The 19,189-nt window shown below is 49.6% G+C and overlaps 1 gene segment (V, D, J or C); it reads right to left on the reverse strand.

Moving 5' to 3' along the window:
• Positions 1-1,028: 1,028 nt before the first annotated feature.
• On the reverse strand, positions 1,029-18,593 carry LOC118523439 (Ig gamma chain C region-like). The segment is given in 6 exon segments: positions 1,029-1,372; positions 1,494-1,817; positions 1,949-1,990; positions 2,258-2,548; positions 4,792-4,852; positions 18,540-18,593. Coding segments are annotated over 6 exon segments (1,101 nt in total).
• Positions 18,594-19,189: the final 596 nt, after the last annotated feature.

Here is a 19,189-nt window from a genome sequence, read left to right on the forward strand (position 1 = left end):
GGCCCAGCGTGTAAGGCCTGTGTGTGTATGTACATGTGCATGTGTGTGTGCATGTACATGCATGTAACTGTGGGCACACACACGTGTGTATGTACATGCGGGTATGTGCACACATGTGTATACACACAAATGTGTATGCATGTATGTGCGTATATAAGCATGTGTGTGAGTGTGAGTGTGAGTGTGTGTGTGTGAGAGAAGGTGGCATTGCTCAGCGGGACAGGCTTGTTTTCAGTGGGTCTGGACTCAGCCTCCAAGTGGCATCTGGGATGGTCCCTCCCCTGGGCACCCAGGGCCACCTGCCTCTGCCCCTTTGGGGCACGGGGATGAGTGTCCTCAGGAGTGGACAGGCCTGGCCCCAGGCAGGATGAAGCCAGGCAAGACCCCTGCGTTTAAGGGAGGGTGGGGGCTGTTCGTGGAGTGCCTGAGGGCAAAGGAGGGCCTGTCCCCACACATGGGTCAGGCATGGCTCTTGTGTGGGCACAGAGCTACCACGCAGAGTCTCAGGAGGCCCAGGGAGCCCAGGGCAGAGGACAGGCCAGTGTCCCACAACTTGGGCTGGCACAGAGGTGGGTAGGACTGTGTGCTCATTTCCCTGAGGGCTCTGGAGGGGCTTCTGCAATCCCTGTCCATACCCTCCAGCCCTGGGCAGCTTCTGACTGGAGGGACGACCCAGAGTGGCTGCCACCTCTGGCAAAGTCCCCTCTCCTGCCTCAGGCAACTCCTGCCCACATCCTGTGGCAGCCAGTGCAGACCTGCCCGCTAGGGGATGTGGCCCCCGTGGGACCTGATCTCTCCCACCAATGGTGACCCTTTGGCTTCGGAGCCCGACCTGTCTGTGCTGCGCAGAGGTCCAGGTGTCCTGAGCTCTGCCTCAGAAAGAACTATGACAGCATCACAAGGTCTCAGGGCAGTGCTGGGTGCTTTATTTCATGCAGGGGTGCCTGCCCGGGAGGTGTGTACACAGGGGTGGGGGCTCTGGCGTCCTTGTGGGACCCTGAGAGCCCATGGTCAGGGGCTTTCTGGGATCCCGGGCATGTTGCTCAATTACCCGGAGTTTGGGAGATGGATTTCTGTGTGTGGTGGTTGTGTAGAGCTTCATGCATGACTGCACACGTGAAGACCTCTCCCCGCTGCCATCGGTTCTTGTCCACTGAGAGCTTGCTGTAGAGGAAGTAGGTCCCATCTGCGTCCAGTTGGGGTGGGGTTGTTCGGATACTGCTTTCTGGCATCTGCTGGCCATTGCTCTGCCACTCGACATCAACCTCAGATGGGTAGAAGTCTTTGACCAGGCAGGTCACGCTGACTGTGTTCTTGTTCATCTCGTCCCGGGATGGGGGCAGGACGTACACATTGGGCTGATGGGCCTGCCCTGTGGGATCAGAGTCAGTACAGATGGTCACTCCCAGGGTGTAGGGCCAGACCAGGTTTGCAAGACCCTGCTCGACCCTCCCTGCACCCCTAACCCCTGTACCCCCCACCCTGCTGCACACCTCTGGCCTTGGAGATGGTCCGCTGGATGGGGGATGGGAGGGCTTTGCTGTTGACCTTGCACTTGAACTCCTTCCCCTTGAGCCAGTCCTGGTGCAGGATGGGGAGGACACTGACCACACGGTAGGTGCTGTTGAACTGCTCCTCAGGCACCTTCGTCTTGGCTGTGCGCACCTCCTGGCCATCCACGAACCAGCTGATCTGGACCTCAGGTTCTTCCAGGTCCACCACCACGCATGTGACCTCGGGGGTTCGGGTAATGGAGAGGGTGTCCTTGGGTTTTGGGGGGAAGATGAAGACCGAAGGTCCTCCCAGCAAACAACAGCCTAGTAATGGAGACAGAGTACAGGGGTTGGCACGTGGGTGGGCTTCCTCTTGAACATCCATTCCCCCCACCAGGCTGTGGCTGGATGCTGGCCATCTGCTTGGGGTGGAGGGCAAGGTCCTGCTGACTCACCTGGACATTTGGGAACTTTACTACAGACACATTCTTTGGGCACTGCAGAGAGAGCAGAGTGGGTGTTACTGGGTGTCTGGAGTGGGCATAGGTTCGGGTGGGTGTAGGTGAGGGTCAGGTCATGGGGACTTCCTGGACCAGGGACTGGAGTCAGGGTAAGCCGCCTGTGCTCACAGTGGACCAGGTGGCAACACCCAGAGGACCTCCTTCCCGAAATGGGAGGCCTTCAGGTGGAGGAGACAGCAGTGACCAGCCAGCTGACCTGGCCTGTCTCCCAGTGGACACCCTCCCTGAAGCCCGTTCTCTCACCTTTCTTGACAATGTTGGTGCTACTAGCCGGGTGGGCCACAGTGCAGGTGAAGGTGTCACTGGGCCACCTGCTGGAGGGCACTGTCACCATGCTGCTGAGAGAGTAGAGCCCTGAGGACTGCAGGACGGACGGGAAGGTGTGCACACCACTGGTCAAGGAGCCGGAGTTCCAGGACACAGTCACAGGCTCGGGGAAGTAGCCGGACACCAGGCAGGCCAGGGCCACTGTGGAGCTGGGTGTGGTCCCGCAGCTGGGGGCCAGTGGGAAAACCGATGGGGCCGTGGTGGAGGCTGCAAGAGAGGAGGCTGTGTGACCACCAGGCTCTCACCCCTTCAGGGCTGGGGCAGGACAGCAGGTGCCCAGGCTGGGGTGCCCTTGGGCCCAGTGCCCATGTGCTTCCTGGACATGTGCGACCAGCTGCCTGGCCTCGCTCTCTGTGGCCACAGGGCCTGGATCATGAGCGTGGTCTGTGCTGGGTGACCACATGGGTCAGAGTCCCCTGGGACTCAGGTCTTGGGTCCCCACTCAGGCTTTCTCTGGGTGTCCAGCCTGACTGAGCCCTCTGTCTGAGCCCAGACCTGTGGCCCCTGCTCCCAGCCGGCTCCTGCTAGTCCTCTGAGTCCACTGCCATGGTGTCCCAGCTTGATTGTGCCTTGGACCAGCAGAAACGTCTACCCACTGCCCATGCCCCTCAGCCCAGAGCCCTCAACAAGGCCTGCCAACTGCCCTCCAGGTCTCTTGTCTTCTGGGTCAGCTCTGCAGCCAAGCAGCCCCGGTCCCCGTCCCTGCCCCAAACACACTGGACCCTCCTCAGGCCTTCCTGGCATGGCTTCCTGAGCTCACTCAGGGCCCCTCCCAGCCAGTGCCCCTGGCCTTGGCCACCCCTGCTCTGGGGCTTGTCCAGCTCCTTGCTCTCCCCAGAGTCCTCCTTCAGCCCACATCTTTCCTGAGCCTGTCTGCCCCTTAGCATGGTGTGTGTGGGGGAGACTTGCCCTGCCCTGGCTGTCCTCCCTGCATGGTGCCAGCACCTCAGGGCATCTCAGCCCCCCAAACCCAGACACGCCTATCCCCTCCGACCCTGGTCCCTCTGCTAAGGCTGAGGACCCTGCTGGTGTCCCCTCCCACCCACACCCCAGGCTGGCAGCTCTGCCTCAAGCTCTGATGGGGCCCCTTGCTCTCTCCTCCACTGGGTCCACTGCCCCGTGCCTCCCCGCCTGGCTGAGGCATGTCCACCTCTTCTGTTCCTCATCCCCATGAGCCTCCAGAACATGGCTTGCGCCCCTGGACCAAAGACCTAGGCCCCCGCTCAGCCCCTCAAAGGTGGCTACCACTGACCCTTCCACCCCAGAGACCTTCCCACCGAGGTTCTAGTCTCCACCCTAAGTTGTCCCCCCGGGCCAGCCCCTCACCCTGTCCCCCATGTGCAGGGTCGCTCACCTGGACCCGAGCCCTCAGCTGTATCTATAGGCTGCACCTGCTCAGCTCCCACCTAGTCCCGAGCTCCTGCGAGCTCAGTCCTGCCCTTCATCCCCGGAGCTCCTGGGGCTGCCCCTGCCCCTACTGTGTCCCAGGCCCCAGCTCACCCGCAGAAGCTCTGCCTGCTCCCCCGAATCCCTGGGGCAGCCCCCATCCCCTCCTGCTCTCCCACCTGCCCCTGCTCACCTGCACAAGCTCTGCCTGATCCCCTGAGCACCTGGGGCAGCCCCCTTCCCCCCTGCCCTCCCTCCTGCCACTGCTCACCTGCACAAGCTCTGCCTGCTCCCCTGTTGCCCTGGGGCAGCCCCCTGCTTGTGTAGCCCTCCGGGCCCTGCTCACTCACAGCCACTCAGCCCAGGTCCTTGGAGCTCATGGATCACAGCAACCCCCTGCCGCTCTTGCCCTGTGATCCTTTTCCCACAGGTCCCTGAGTTCAGCCCCAGACTTCTGTGTGTCCCAAGGCTGCCCCGCCTCTGCTGCCCATCCCAGACCCTTTAGCCCAGGTTTGGCCTCTGACCCTCAGCCCCCGGACTCCTGAGGCATGTTGAGCTCCCTGATCAGCCTCTGTCTGCTGTCTGGGTTCTGAGCACATGGGAGCCGTACCAGCCCCGCCTGGTCTGCTCCGCTCATCTGCTGCTCATCTGGTGCAGCCCAGGGCCTCATGGCCAACACCTCTGACCCTTCCCTGGGGCTTGAGCCAGCTCCCTTGGCCTGGACAGGACCCTCAGTCCACCTGGTGTCCTCCTCCTCCCCTGTGCTGAGCCAGCCCCTTTCTATGTGCTCACCTCAGACCCATCTGTTCACGTTGGCATTGGTCCTGCAGTGGCTCAAGCTGGTCCAGCCCCCAGCTCCCAGCACAGGTGGTGAAGGGCAACCCTCAAGCTTCTGCCCACCATGCCCATCATGGTCCTTGAAGGTCCCGGTCCTGGCCCCCCTCTGTCAGCGTCTGGTGCATCCAGCAGTGTTGGTGTGGGTGAGCCCCTCCCATGCCTCTCTCGTCTCTGCCCTGGTGGTGCCATGGACTTTGGGCAGCCTGCCTTCCCCTGTGCGGGCTCACCTGCTCCAGTCCCTCCATGGGGTCCTGAGGGCCTGGTGTTCCTCAGCTCCTGTAGCTGGTTCTGCTATCCCCACCTCAGTCCCTCCTTTGCTCCATGCAGATCGCACTCAGCATGGTTGGGGCTGTGGGAGCCGCTCCCCTGCAGCCATGCTCGCCCCTGCACCCCACCTCCTCCCTGCTGTGGCCCCAGGCACACGTGGCTCCTTGTGGCTGAGCTCTGTGCCCACAGCCCTGCTTCCTAGCCTCCAGGCAGCCCTGGGAAGACTAGAACAGGATTGAAACCAAGAGGCTTGGCTTGCTTCCTGAAGTTCCCTTTTCTTCTGGGTGGTTTTGTCTCAGAGGGCCTGGGGTGATTCCGGACACAGCCAAGGGTGCCCCACGGGAGTCTGCGGGGGTGGGGTGTGGTGGGTGCCCGGGGGCCCAAGGGAGAGCACAGGAACCCCCCTCCACAGGATGCTCTTAGCTCTCTGCCTCCTGCAGGGATATGCTTGCTGCCTGCTCCCCGGCAGAGCAGTCTAAGCTGCTCTCAGCTGAGCCCTGCGGTGCCCCCAGCCCTGGTGGGCTCCTCCTTGTGCCCTGGCGAGCTTGCAGCGTGGGTGCAGACTGTCCCACCCGTAGCCTGCGGACCAGCCCTGGGCTTGCCCTGTCCACACAGCAGGATGGCCTCCCAGTAGAATCGTGTCCTCCTTTGGCCATCCATGCCTCGGCTCTAAATAATCTGACGTCTAATTGCATGTTTGGAGGGCGGTGTATCTGAAGGGCGCCATGTCCCGAGTCCCCACACCCAGCGGAAACCATGTCAGCAACCTCAGTGGGTCTCGCCGTGACTCCCGAAGCAGAGCTGGGCGGCCCGTGGGAGGGTCTGTCCTTGCCCCCGACTGCCCTGCCCTGGGAGCCTGTGTGGCTTGACGTATTTTATTTTTTGAATTTAATTTTATTATGTTATGTTAGTCACTATAAAATACATCATTAGTTTTTGATGTGGTGATCCACACTTCATTGTTTTCATAAAAAACCCAGTGCTCCATGCAGTAAGTGCCCTCCTTAATACCCATCACCAGGCTAACCCATCCCCCCACACCCCTCCCCTCTAGAACCCTCAGTTTGTTTCTCAGAGTCCATAGTCTCTCATGGTTCATCTCCCCCTCCGATTTCCCCCCCTTCATTTTTCCCTTCCTTCTCCTAATGTCCTCCATGCTAGTCCTTATGTTCCACAAATAAGTGAAACCATATGATCATTGACTTTCTCTGCTTGACTTATTTCACTTAGCATAATCTCCTCCAGTCCCATCCATGTGGATATAAAAGTTGGGTATTCATCCTTTCTGATGGCTGAGTAATATTCCATTGCATATATGGACCACATCTTCTTTATCCATTCATCTGTTGAAGGGCATCTCGGCTCTTTCCACAGTTTGACTATTGCGGATATTGCTGCTATGAACATTGGGGTGCATATGGCCCTTCTTTTCACTACATCTGTTTCTTTGGGGTAAATACCCCAGGGTGCAATTGCTGGGTCATAAGGTAGCTCTATTTTTTTTTTTTTGAGGAACCTCCACACTGTTTTCCAGAGTGGCTATACCAACTGACAGGGCAAGAAACAACAAGTGTTGGAGAGGTTGTGGAGAAAGGCGAACCCTTTTACACTGTGGTGGGAATGCAAGTTTTTTCTAATTTTTGAAACATCTTCAGTAGTATAGATATTATTTCTTCTTCTTTTTTAAATTTTATTATGTTATGTTAGTCACCATACAATACATCATTAGTTTTTGATTTAATGGTCCACGATCTATTGTTTTCGTATAATATCCAGAGCTCCATGCAATACGTGCCCTCCTTAATACCCATCACTGGGCTAACCCATCACCCCACACCCCTCCCCTCTAAAACCCTGTTTGTTTCTCAGAGTCCATAGTCTCTCATGGTTCATCTCTCCCTCCAATTTCCCTCCCTTCATTTTTTCCCTTCCTTCTCCTAATGTCCTCCATTCTAGTCCTTATGTTCCACAAATAAGGAAACCATATGATAATTGACTTTCTCTGCTTGTGTTATTTCACTTAGCATAATCTCCTCCAGTCCCATCCACGTGGATATAAAAGTTGGGTATTCATCCTTTCTGATGGCTGAGTAATATTCCATTGTATATATGGACCACATCTTCTTTATCCATTCATCTGTTGAAGGGCATCTCGGCTCTTTCCACAGTTTGGCTATTGCGGACATTGCTGCTATGAACATTGGGGTGCATATGGCCCTTCTTTTCACTAAATCTGTGTCTTTGGGGTAAATACCCCGGGGTGCAATTGCTGGGTCATAGGGTAGCTCTATTTTTATTTTTTGAGGAACATCCACACTGTTTTCCCAAGTGGCTGTACCAACTTGCATTCCCACCAACAGTGTAAGAGGGTTCCCCTTTCTCCACAACCTCTCCAACAGTTGTTGTTTCTTTCCCTGTCCATTTTTGCCATTCTAACCGGTGTAAGGTGGTATCTTAATGTGGTCTTGATTTGAATTTCCCTGATGGCTAATGATCATGAACATTTTTTCATGTGTCTGTTAGCCATTTGTATGTCTTCTTCAGAGAAGTGTCTTTTCATATCCTCTGCCCATTTTTTGACTTGATTATTTGTTTTTTGGGTGTTGAGTTTGAGAAGTTCTTTATAGATCTTGGATACCAGCCTTTTATCTGTAGTGTCATTTGCAAATATCTTCTCCCATTCTGTGGGTTGTCTCTTTGTTTTGTTGACTGTTTCCTTTGCTGTGCAGAAGCTTTGTATCTTGATGAAGTCCCAGTAGTTCATTTTTGCTTTTGTTTCACTAGCTTTTGGAGATGTATCTTGAAAGAAGTTGCTGAGGGCGATGTCAAAGAGGTTACTGCCTATGTTCTCCTCTAGGATTTTGATGGATTCCTGTCTCACATTGAGGTCTTTCATCCATTTTGAGTTTATCTTTGTGTATGGTGTTAGAGAACAGTTGAGTTTCATTCTTCTGCATGTGGCTATCCAATTTTCCCAGCACCATTTATTGAAGAGACTGTCTTTTTTCCATTGCATGTTTTTTCCTGCTTTGTCAAAGATTATTTGACCATAGTGTTGAGGGTCCATATGTGGGCCCTCTCTTCTGTTCCATTGGTCTATATGTCTGTTTTTGTGCCAGTACTATGCTGTCTTGGTGATCACAGCTTTGTAGTATAGCTTGAAATCGGGCAACGTGATGTTGAAAAAGAAAATGTTTTTCTTTTTCAACATTTCCTTGGGGATTCAGGGTCTTTTCTGATTCCATACAAATTTTAGGATTGTTTGTTCCAGCACTTTGAAAAATGTCATTGGAATTTTGATCGGGATGGCATTGAAGGTATAGATTGCTCTGGGTAGCATAGATATTTTAGCAATGTTTATTCTTCCAATCCATGAGCATGGAATGTTTTTCCATCTTTTTTGTCTTCTTCAATTTCTTTCATGAGTGTTCTGTAGTTCCTAGAGTATAGATCCTTTACCTCTTTGGTTAGGTTTATTCTGAAGTATCTTATGGTTTTTGGTGCTATTATAAATGGAGTCGTTTCTCTAATTTCTCTTTCTACAGTTGTGTTGTTAGTGTATAAGGAAGCAATTGATTTCTGTGCATTGATTTTATGTTCTGCCACATTACTGAATTGCTGGATGAGTTCTAGTAATTTGGGGTTGGAGTCTTTTGGGTTTTCCACATAAAGTATCATGTCGTCTGTGAAAAGACAGAGTTTGACTTCTTCTTTGCCAATTTGAATACCTTTTATTTCTTTTTGTTGTCTGGTTGCTGTTGCTAGGACTTCTAGTACTATGTTGAACAATAGTGGTGAGAGTGGGCATACTTGATGTGTTCCTGATCTTAAGGGAAAGGCTTTCAGCCTTTCCCCATTGAGGATGATATTCGCTGTGGGTTTTTCATATATGGATTTTATGAACTTGAGGAATGTTCTCTCTATCCCTATACTCTGAAGAGTTTTAATCAGGAAAGGATCTTGTATTTTGTCAAATGCTTTTTCTGTATCAATTGAGAGGACCGTATGGTTCTTCTCCCTCCTCTTATTAATATGTTCTATCACATTGATTGATTTGTGAATGTTGAACCACCTTTGCATCCCAGGGATAAATCCCACTTGGTCGTGGTGGATGATCCTTTTAATGTATTGTTGGATCCTATTAGCTAGGATTCTGTTGAGGATTTTGGGATCCATATTCATCAGGGATATCAGTCTGAAATTCTCCTTTTTGATGGGGTCTTTGACTCGTTTGGGGGTTAAGGTAATCCTCACCTCATAGAATGAGTTTGGAAGTTTTCCTTCTGTTTCTATTTTTTGAAACAGCTTCAGTAGAATAGGTATTAGTTCTTCTTTGAATGTTTGGTAGAATTCTCCAGGGAATCCATTAGGCCCTGGACTCTTGTTTTTTGGGAGGTTTTTGATCACTACTTCAATCTCGTGACTGGTTATTGGCCTACTCAGGTTGTCAATTTCTTCCTGTTTCAGTCTTGGCAGCTTATAGGTTTCCAGGAAGGCCTCCATTTCATCCAGATTGCTCAGTTTATTGGCATATAGTTGTTGATAATAATTGCTAATAATTGTTTCTATTTCCTTGGTGTTAGTCATGATCTCTCCCCTTTCATTCATTAATTTTATTAATATGGGTCCTTTCTCTTTTCTTTTGGAGAAGTGTGGCCAGTGGTTTATCAATCTTATTAATTCTTTCAAAGAACGAACGTCTAGTTTCGTTGATCTGATCTACTGTGTTTCTGGTTTCTAATTCATTGATCTCTGCTCTAATTTTAATTATTTATCTTCTAATGTGTGGCTTAGGCATCGTTTGTTGCTTTTTCTCTAGTTCTTTAAGGTGTAGAGTTAGTTGGTGAATTCGGGATTTTTCTATTTTTTTGAGTGAGGCTTGGATGGCTATTTATTTCCCCCTTAGGACCACCTTTGCAGTTTCCCATAGGTTTTGGATTGATGTGTTTTCGTTCTCATTGATTTCCATGAATTGTTTAAGTTCTTCTTTGATTTCCTGGTTGACCCAAACATTTTTTAGCAGAATGGTCTTTAGCTTCCAAGTGTTTGAATTTCTGCCAAATTTTTTCTTGTGATTGAGTTCCAGTTTTAAAGCATTGTAGTCTGAGAATATGCAGGAAATAATCTCAATCTTTTGGTATCAGTTGAGACCTGATTTGTGACGCAGTATGTGGTCTATTCTGGAGAAAGTTCCATGTGTGCTCGAGAAGAATGAGTATTCTGTTGTTTTAGGATGGAATGTTCTGTAAATATCTATGAGGTCCATCTGGTCCAGTGTGTCATTCAAAGTTCTTGTTTCCTTGTTGATATTCTGCTTAGATGATCTGTCCATTGCTGAGAGTGGAGTATTGAGGTCTCTTACAATTAACGTATTGTTATCAATATGACTCTTTATTTTGGTTGACAGTTGGCTTATGTAGATGGCTGCTCCCATGTTGGGGGCATAGATATTCACAATTGTTAGATCTTCTTGTTGGATCGACCCTTTAAGAATGATTTAGTGTCAAAATGGGGGGGGGGAATTGGAGGGAGAGATGAACCATGAGAGACTATGGACTCTGAGAAACAAACAGGGTTTTAGAGGGGAAGGGGGAGGGGATTGGTTAGCCCGGTGATGGGTATTAAGGAGGGCATGTACTACATGGAGCACTGGGTATTATATGAAAACAATGGATCATAGATCACCACATCAAAAACCAATGATGTATTGTATGGTGACTAACAACATAATAAAGTTAAAAAAAATATATCCATAACCTAAAAAAAAAAAAAAAAAAGAATGATTTAGTGTCCTTCTGTGTCTCTAACTACAGTTTTTAGTTTAAAATCTAATTTGTCTGATATAAGAATTGCTACCCCAGCTTTCTTTTGAGGTCCGCTGGCATGGAAGATGGATCTCCATCCCTTCACTTTCAGTCTGGATGTATCTTTAGGTTCAAAATGAGTCTCTTGTAGACAGCATATGGATGGGTCCTGTCTTTGTATCCAATCTGCAACCCTGTGCCATTTTATGGGAGCTTTTAGGCCATTTACATTGAGAGTGATTATTGAAAGATATGAATTAATTGTCATCATGTTGCCTGTGAAGATGTTGTTTTTATAGATTGTCCCTGTAAATTTCTGTTGTATATCACTCTTGGGGTCTTTCTCCTTTTATAGAATCCTCCTTAATATTTCTTCCAGGGTGCACTTAGTATTCACATATTCTTTCAGTTTTTACTGCTCTTGGAAGTTCTGGATCTCTCCATCCATTCTAAATGACAGCCTTGCCAGATAAAGTATTCTTGGCTGCATGTTCTTCTCATTTGGTACCCTGAATATGTCTTGCTAGGCCTTTCTGGCCTGCCAGGTCTCTGTGGATAGGTCTGACGTTATTCTGATGTTCCTCCCTCTGTACGTAAGGAATCTCTTTCCCCTAATTGCCCTTGAGATGGTTTCCTTGGTTCTAAGATTTGCAAGTTTTACTGTTACATGCCAGTCTGTTGGCCTGTTTTCCTTGATCTTTGGAGGGGTCCTCTCTGCCTCTAGGACACAAATGTTTGTTTCATTCCCCAGATTAGGGAAGTTCTTAGCTATGATTTGCTCAAATATATGTTCTACTCCTCTCTCTCTTTCCATCCCCTCCGGGATCCCAATAATTCTGACATTGGAACGTTTCATGGTGTCACTTATTTCTCTGATTCTACTTTCATGGATTCTGAGTTTTTTCCCCTGGCCTCCTCTTTTTCCTTCTTTTCTATCAATTGGTCTTCTAGATCACTAATCTATTCTTCTGCCTCGCTTACCCTAGCAGTTAGATTATCTAGATTAGATTGGATCTCATTGATAGCTTTTTTACGTTCTGCCAGTTCAGCTTTCATTTCTGCTCTTAGAGACTTTATGCTGCCTTTAATTAATTTCTCCAATCTAGCTATTGTCTTCACAATTGCTAGCCTGAATTCCGTCTCCGATATCTTAGTTATATCAGTATCCATTTGTAAATTTGTGGCATAAGCATAGTCTCTGATTCTTTCCTATTTTGGGGGTTCCTCCTCCTAGTCATTCTGTTGAAGTGTGGTTGACGGAATGTATAGAGTCCAAATTATTGACCACAACCCAAGCAAGATGCACCTGTTTTCTAGGGACCTTAGGGTTGATGATCTCTTGTTCTCCCAGACTGTCTTCTGCGAGAGGGGCCTGCTACACTGTTACTCAGGCAACCCTGTTTGAGCAGAGTTGCCTTGCCCCCTGTGTTGTGGGATGGACTCAGTGAAAACCGGTGTTTTGGGGCTTTTGTTCTCTGGCAGCTTTCCATGGCAGCTTTATGCATCTCTTTCCTGAGAGTCAGAGCAGAAGAGACCGTTTCCAACCCTCTGCCTCAGAGCAAAGAGATCGTAGTCTGTTCTTCAGTGAGCTCTCCAGGCCACACTGTCTCTGCTTCTGTCTGTGCTGCTATGAACTGCAGTGTCCTGGGTTGTGCGCCCCTCAGCAGGGCTCCCAGTCCTCGCCCCCAGGTCAGGGCATGTGTTTGGCATGTGTGCTTCTAAAACCACCAGTCGTTCCCAGTTCACATGCACCACTTCGCATCTCCATGTTTCAGCCTGGAGGGCTGCCCTATAGTCCTTTCCCTGTTGCTACCAGTCTGGGAGTGTGTGCCTGGTCCCCAGCACAGGAGGTTTTGCGCTCCTGTGTTATTTCCCCTTCCCGGCACCAGCTCTTATGGCAGCTCCCTCCTATTTCCATTTATCTTCCAATATCTGTTCCCAGAATCATGGCTCCCTGATCCATATCTTGAAACCAACTGCCCATGATATTCTGTTTGTAGAGATTGAGGTATATCTTCTTAGATCTCAGGCTGATTTCGTGGGTGTTCAGAGTAGTCTGGTAGATATCCAGCTCAATTCCGGGAATCAGTTGGAAAAGGATCCCCTACTCTTCCATCATCTTTTCCTGAACACTCCTTCCACTTTTTTTTCTTGTGGATGAGTTCCAGTTTCACAGAATTGTGGTCTGAGAATATGCAGGGAATAATCTCAATCTTTATTATATTGGCTGAGACCTGATTTGTGACCCAGTATGTGGTCTAGTTTGGAGAAAGTTCCGTGTGTGTTTGAGAAGAATGAGTATTCTGTTGTGTTAGGGTGGAATGTTCTGTATATATCTATGAAGTCCATCCAGTCCAGTGTGTCATTCAAAGCTCTTGTTTCTTTGTTGATCTTCTGTTTAGATGATCTGTCCAATTCTGAGAGTGGAGTGTTAAAATCTCCTACTATTTATGTATTATTGTTGATATGATTCTTCATTTTGGTTAACAGCTGGCCTATGTAGTTGGCTGCTCCTATGCTGGGGGCATAAATATTTACAATTATTAGATCATCTTGTTGGATAGACCCTTTAAGAATGATACAGTGTCATAGGGTAGCTCTATTTTTAATTTTTTGAGGCACCTCCACACTGTTTTCCAAAGCGGCCGTACCAACGTGCATTCCCACCAACAGTGTAAGAGGGTTCCCCTTTCTCCACAACCTCTCCAACATTTGTGGTTTCTTGCCCTGTCAATTTTTGTCATTCTAACTGGTGTAAGGTGGTATCTCAAAGTGGTTTTGATTTGAATTTCCCTGATGGCTAATGATGATGAACATTTTTTCATGCGTCTGTTAGCCATTTGTATGTCTTCTTTGGAGATGTGTTTGTTCATGTCTTCTGCCCATTTTTTGACTTGATTATTTGTTTTTTGGGTGTTGAGATTGAGAAATTCTTTATAGATCTTGAATAGCAGCCCTTTATCTGTAGTGTCATTTTTAATATCTTCTCCCATTCAGTGGGTTGCCTCTTTGTTTTGTTGACTTTTTCCTTTGTTGTGCAGAAGCTTTTTATCTTGATGAAGTCCCAAGAGTTCATTTTTGCTTTTGTTTCACTAGGCTTTGGAGATGTATCTTGAAAGAAGTTGTTGTGGCCGATGTCAAAGAGGTTACTGCCTATGTTCTCCTCTAGGATTTTGATGGATTCCTGTCTCACATTGAGGTCTTTCATCCATTTTGAGTTTATCTTTTTGTATCATGTTAGAGAATGGTTGAGTTTCATTCTTCTGCATGTGGCTATCCAATTTTCCCAGCACCATTTATTGAAGAGACTGTCTTTTTTCCATTGCATATTTTTTCCTGCTTTGTCGAAGATTATTTGACCATAGAGTTGAGGGTCTATATCTGGGCTCTCTATTCTGTTCCATTGGTCTATATGTCTGTTTTTGTGCCAGTACCATGCTGTCTTGGTGATCATTGCTTTGTAATATAGCTTGAAATCGGACAACGTGATGCCCCCAGCTTTGTTTTTCTTTTTCAACATTTCCTTGGTGATTTGGGGTCTGTTCTAATTCCATACAAATTTTAGGATTCTTTAAAATTAAAAATAGATCTATCCTATGACCCAGGAATTGCACTCCTGGGTATTTATCCCAAAGAAACAGATGTAGTGAAAAGAAGAGCCATATGCACCCCAATGTTCATAGCAGCAATGTCCGCAATAGCCAAACTGTGGAAAGAGCTGAGATGCCCTTCAACAGATGAATGGATAAAGAAGATGTGTTCCATATATGCAATGGAATATTACTCAGCCATCAGAAAGGATGAATACCCAACTTTTACATCCACATGGATGGGACTGGAGGAGATTATGCTAAGTGAAATAAGTCAAGCAGAGAAAGTCAATTATCATATGGTTTCACTTATTTGTGGAACATAAGGACTAGCATGGAGGACATTAGGAGAAGGAAGGGAAAAATGAAGGGGGGCGGGAATCGGAGGGAGAGATGAACCATGAGAGACTATGGACTCTGAGAAACAAACTGAGGGTTTTAGAGGGGAAGGGTATGGGGGATGGGTTAGCCCAGTGATGGGTATTAAGGAGGGCACATACTGCATAGAGCACTGGATGTTATACGAGAACAATGAATCATGATCACTACATCAAAATCTAAAGATGTAATGTATGGTGACTAACATAACGTAATAAAATAAAATTAAAAAAAAGAATGATATAGTGTCTCCGTGGATCTCTTATGACAGTCTTTGGTTTAAATTCTATTTTGTCTGATATAAGAATTGCTACTCCAGCTTTCTTTTGAGCTCCGTTGGCATGATAAATCATTCTCCATCCCTTTAGTGTCAGTCTGGAGGTGCCTTTAGGTTCAAAATGCGTGTCTTGTAGACAGCATATGGATGGGTCCTGTCTTTGTATCCAATCTGCAACCCTGTGCCATTTAATGGGAGCATTTAGGCTGTTCACTTTGAGAGTGATTATTGAAAGATATGAATTTATTGTCATCATGTTGCCTGTGAAGTCCTGGTTTCTATAGATTATCTCTGTAAATTTCTGTTCTATATCACTCTATATCACAACCCCCTCTTAATATTTTTTGCAGGGCTGGCTTAGTGGTCACATATTCTTTCATTTTCTGCCAGGCCTGGAAGCTCTGAATCTTTCCATACATTCTAAATGACAGCCTTGCTGGATAAAGTATTCTTGGCTCCATGTTCTTCTCATTTAGTACCCTGAATATGTCTTACCAGCCCTTTCTGGCTTGCTAGGTCTCTGTGGACAGATCTGATGTTATTCTGATGTTCCTCCCTCTGTACCTAAGAAATCACTCCCCCCCAGCTGCTCTCTGGAAGCTTTCTTGGTTCTGAGGTTTGCCAGGGTGCTGGGCTCCGTGGAAATTAATTTTTTGAGCTTTTGTTTTCTGGCAGCTTTCTGAGCCTATTCTGAGGGTCAGAACAAAAAAATGGCTGTACCCAGACCACCTCTGTCCTAGAGCAGAGAAATCACAGTCTGCTCGTTCTGAACCCTCCAGAACACACAGTCTCCGTTTCTGTTAAGTGCCGCTGAAAACTGAAGCCTACCACAAGTGATGCGCGTCCACAGCGACCTTCTCAGTGGTTGATCCACAAACCCCACTTGTCTCTGCCCTGCAGGCAGTCCTGGGTTCGTAAGCGTGCCCCCACAGCTCCTGGATCATGTTTGAACGTGGTTATAAAGCCATTCCTGGCATTACCGTTCTGTGAGTTATCACCCCACCCCCTCGTGGTATGCTCTTGCACTCTGGTGTCATATCACTTTCCAGGGGCCAGCTTATGGCAGATCCCTCCCCCTTCTGCTTATCTTCTGATATCTGCCCACAGATTCACGATTCCTCCCTTCATACCTTGGGACAGGTGGTGTTTTTCTGCTTGTGGTGATCAAGATATATATTCTTACATCTCAGGCTGATTTTGGGGGTGTTCATGATGGTTTGGTAGATACCCAGCTAAATTGAGGGGACCAGTTAAAATGTAGTCCCCTACTCCACCACCATCTTGCCCCCCTCTCCTACTGTGGGTCTCTCTCTCTTACCTCACATGTCTCTCCTCTTAGTTCTGTTACTGTGGGTCTCTATCCCTTACCTGTGTTCTGTGTCCTCTAGGTTCTGTTACTGGGGGTCTTTATCTCCTACTTGTCTTATGTCTCCTCCTGGATCTGTTACTTTGGGTCTCCCTCTTACATGTGTTCTTTCTCCTGTAGGTTCTGTTACCTTGGGTCTGTGTCTCTTACTTGTTGTATGTCTCCTATAGATTCTGTTATTGTGGGTCTCTTTCTCCTACCTGTCTTCTGTCTCCTCTACATTCTTTAATGTGGGTCTTTATCTCTTACCTGTCTACTTCTACTCTAGGTTCAGTTACTGTGGGTCTTTACACTTACCTGTGTTCTGTCTCCTCCTGGTTCTGTTACTCTGGGTCTCTATCTCTCACCTCCCATCTGTCTCCTCCTGGTTCTGTTACTCTGGGTCTCTATCTCTCACCTCCCACCTGTCTCCTCCTGGTTCTGTTACTCTGGGTCTCTATCTCTCACTTCCCATCTGTCTCCTCCTGGTTCTGTTACTCTGGGTCTCTATCTCTGACCTGTGTTCTGTCTCCTACTGGTTCTGTTACTTGGTTCTCTATCTCTCACCTCCCATCTGTCTCCTCCTGGTTTTGTTACTCTGGGTCTCTATCTCTCTCCTCCCACCTGTCTCCTCCTAGTTCTGTTACTCTGGGTTTCTATGTCTTAGCTCTCATCCATCTTCTGGTGGTTTCTTATGGTAGGACAGTATTGGACGGTCCCACATGGGAGCCTCAGGGCCTGGTGGGAGGTAGTTCTCAGAGAGTGGGCATTCTAGCCCGGAGGGTGATGGCATAGTTGTGCCAGTGTCTGGTGTTCCACAAGGAGGGCATGGGGTCCCCCTGTTGTGGGAGCTCTTAGCATTCCCATGGATGGTAGCCTGGAGCCCCTAGTGTCCCTGAGGGCTGGAATGTTGTCCTGGATGCCTGCTTTCTGTCCCACAGCCATCCTAAATTGTGTCCCCCAAATTCATGTCTTAAATCCCTGACTGCAGGACCTCAATGTGACAGTATTTGGAGATGGGGTGTTTGGCGAGGTGATAAGGTAAAAGGAGGTCATTAATGCAATCCAGTATGGCTGGTCCTCAGTATGGCCTCTTCTCCTTGTAAGAGCAGACAATCAGGACTCAGGCACACACAGAGGGCTGGCCATGTGAGGACAGGGGCAGAGGCCCCAGGAGACACCCACCCTGCGAGGCCTGCCTCTCTCCCTGCTAGCTTCCAGAATTGTGAAAGCAGAAATACATGTGGTTGAAGCCCCTGGACTGTGGCCCTTTTGTCTGGCTGCCCGTGCTGACTAATACACACCCTACACATGCCTCTTGCTTCTGGCCATGGCCAGGGCTGGCAGCCTCTCCTGCACCCAGCCCCAGGCGACCCCTGGCCCTGCACTGTTTCTGGCTGCCTTCCTCACCCACTGGGAGCCCCAGGGCTGTGGGGTCCTGGCCCCCCACGGCGGGAGGGAGCCAATGCACGGCGTGGCCAGGCTGGGATTTCACCAGGCACATCAACAGAGGAAGACTTTCCCCAGCGAATTATGGAACTTTTCAGGATAGTTTATTGTCATCGAAGAAAAAGAGAAGAAACAGTAAAGGACATTATTGTGCTCCAGAAATTTCACAAGAAACAAGCTACCCAAGCTACAGCAGTGGGTTTCCCTTGAGTGATGGGTGTGCATTCTCTCCTGGGGGCACGGGGGCTCTGCTTCTCCTCCCCTGCCCGGCCATCTCCCATGTAGGGGATTTGACCTGGCACTCGCTCAAAGACTGGTGGAGAACCAGGCCTAGGGGTCCACCTGTCTCAGGCCCCAACGCCCGGGGGCTCTCTCTGGTCATCTTGTCTCTGCCGCCAGCTCTCAGGAGCAAGCAGGCATTCTTGCTCAGCATGACTCGGGTCCTGGGCACGGGATGGTGCAGGCTGGGCCTGCTGTCTTGGCCTCTCGGCTCCCGTCCACCTTTGTCCACTGAGGCTGCATCCCACCCACCTTGGGACCAGGTCACCAGGCCCCTCTGCAGGAGGCCAGTCTGGCTGCCATCAATCCTTCCCCAGATGGTGCCCCCCTGCCCCTGGTGGGCTCCTGCAGTGGCCACAGACCTGGGCCCTTCTCTGCATGGTCTCCTCCAGTGGAGAAGGTCTGACTGACCATTCGTGGCACGTTGGAAGCTTCTCTCTGGGGTGACAGAGGCCCGCGGCTTCCTCAGGATCTGTGACAACATGCCTGCTCTGGGGATGTCCTGCCTTCTGGAGCCTGGCCTGGAAGGGGTTTGCACAGAGGCCAGGCCCTGCCCAGACAGACACTGGGATCATGAGCCCTCCACCTCCTCCAGGATGACCGTGCACTCCGACCCCGCGGCTGTCCTGGTGAGGGCCATCTTGCCCTGATGCCTCAGTGTCCACACGGCCCCAGCAGTATCTTGGTGGCTGCTGAGGAGGGGTCAGCAGGTGTCCGTCAGCTCAGGTCGGGGGCACGGCCTGCTGTCGTGTTGAGTCTCCAAACGGGGGTTCAGGGGCAAGATGCAGCCCATGGTGTCCACGAGCCCAGAGGGTGGAGGTGCAGGCCCAGGGTGGCTGTGAGGTCAGAGGGTGGCAAGGTGGGAGGGCAGAGAGCGGGCCTGGCAGCAAGCCGAGCGGCATGAACGGATTAACCCGGTTCCTATGTGGGGTCGAGGGCAGTCCTGGACACCCGCCCAAGAGGGCGGGCCCTAGGCCCCCTGCCCGATCATGTTCCTGTAGTCGGGCACGATCGTGCGCTTCAGCTCCACCACCGAGGAGAAGATCCACTTCACCTGCAGCAGGCGGGCAAGGGAGTGAGCGTGGCCTGGAGTCTGAAGGACCGCCTCCCGCCAGGGCCTGCCCCCCACACCCGGGACCACTGTAGTGTGCGGGGGTCCTGGTGGGGATGACATGCGGACAGCAAGGGGACAGCGAAGGGGCAGTGAGTAGTCAGTGAGGGGCCACAGAGGGGACG

Source organism: Halichoerus grypus, chromosome 8 (genome assembly GCF_964656455.1).
Source record: "Halichoerus grypus chromosome 8, mHalGry1.hap1.1, whole genome shotgun sequence".
NCBI classification, from domain to species: Eukaryota; Metazoa; Chordata; class Mammalia; order Carnivora; family Phocidae; genus Halichoerus; species Halichoerus grypus.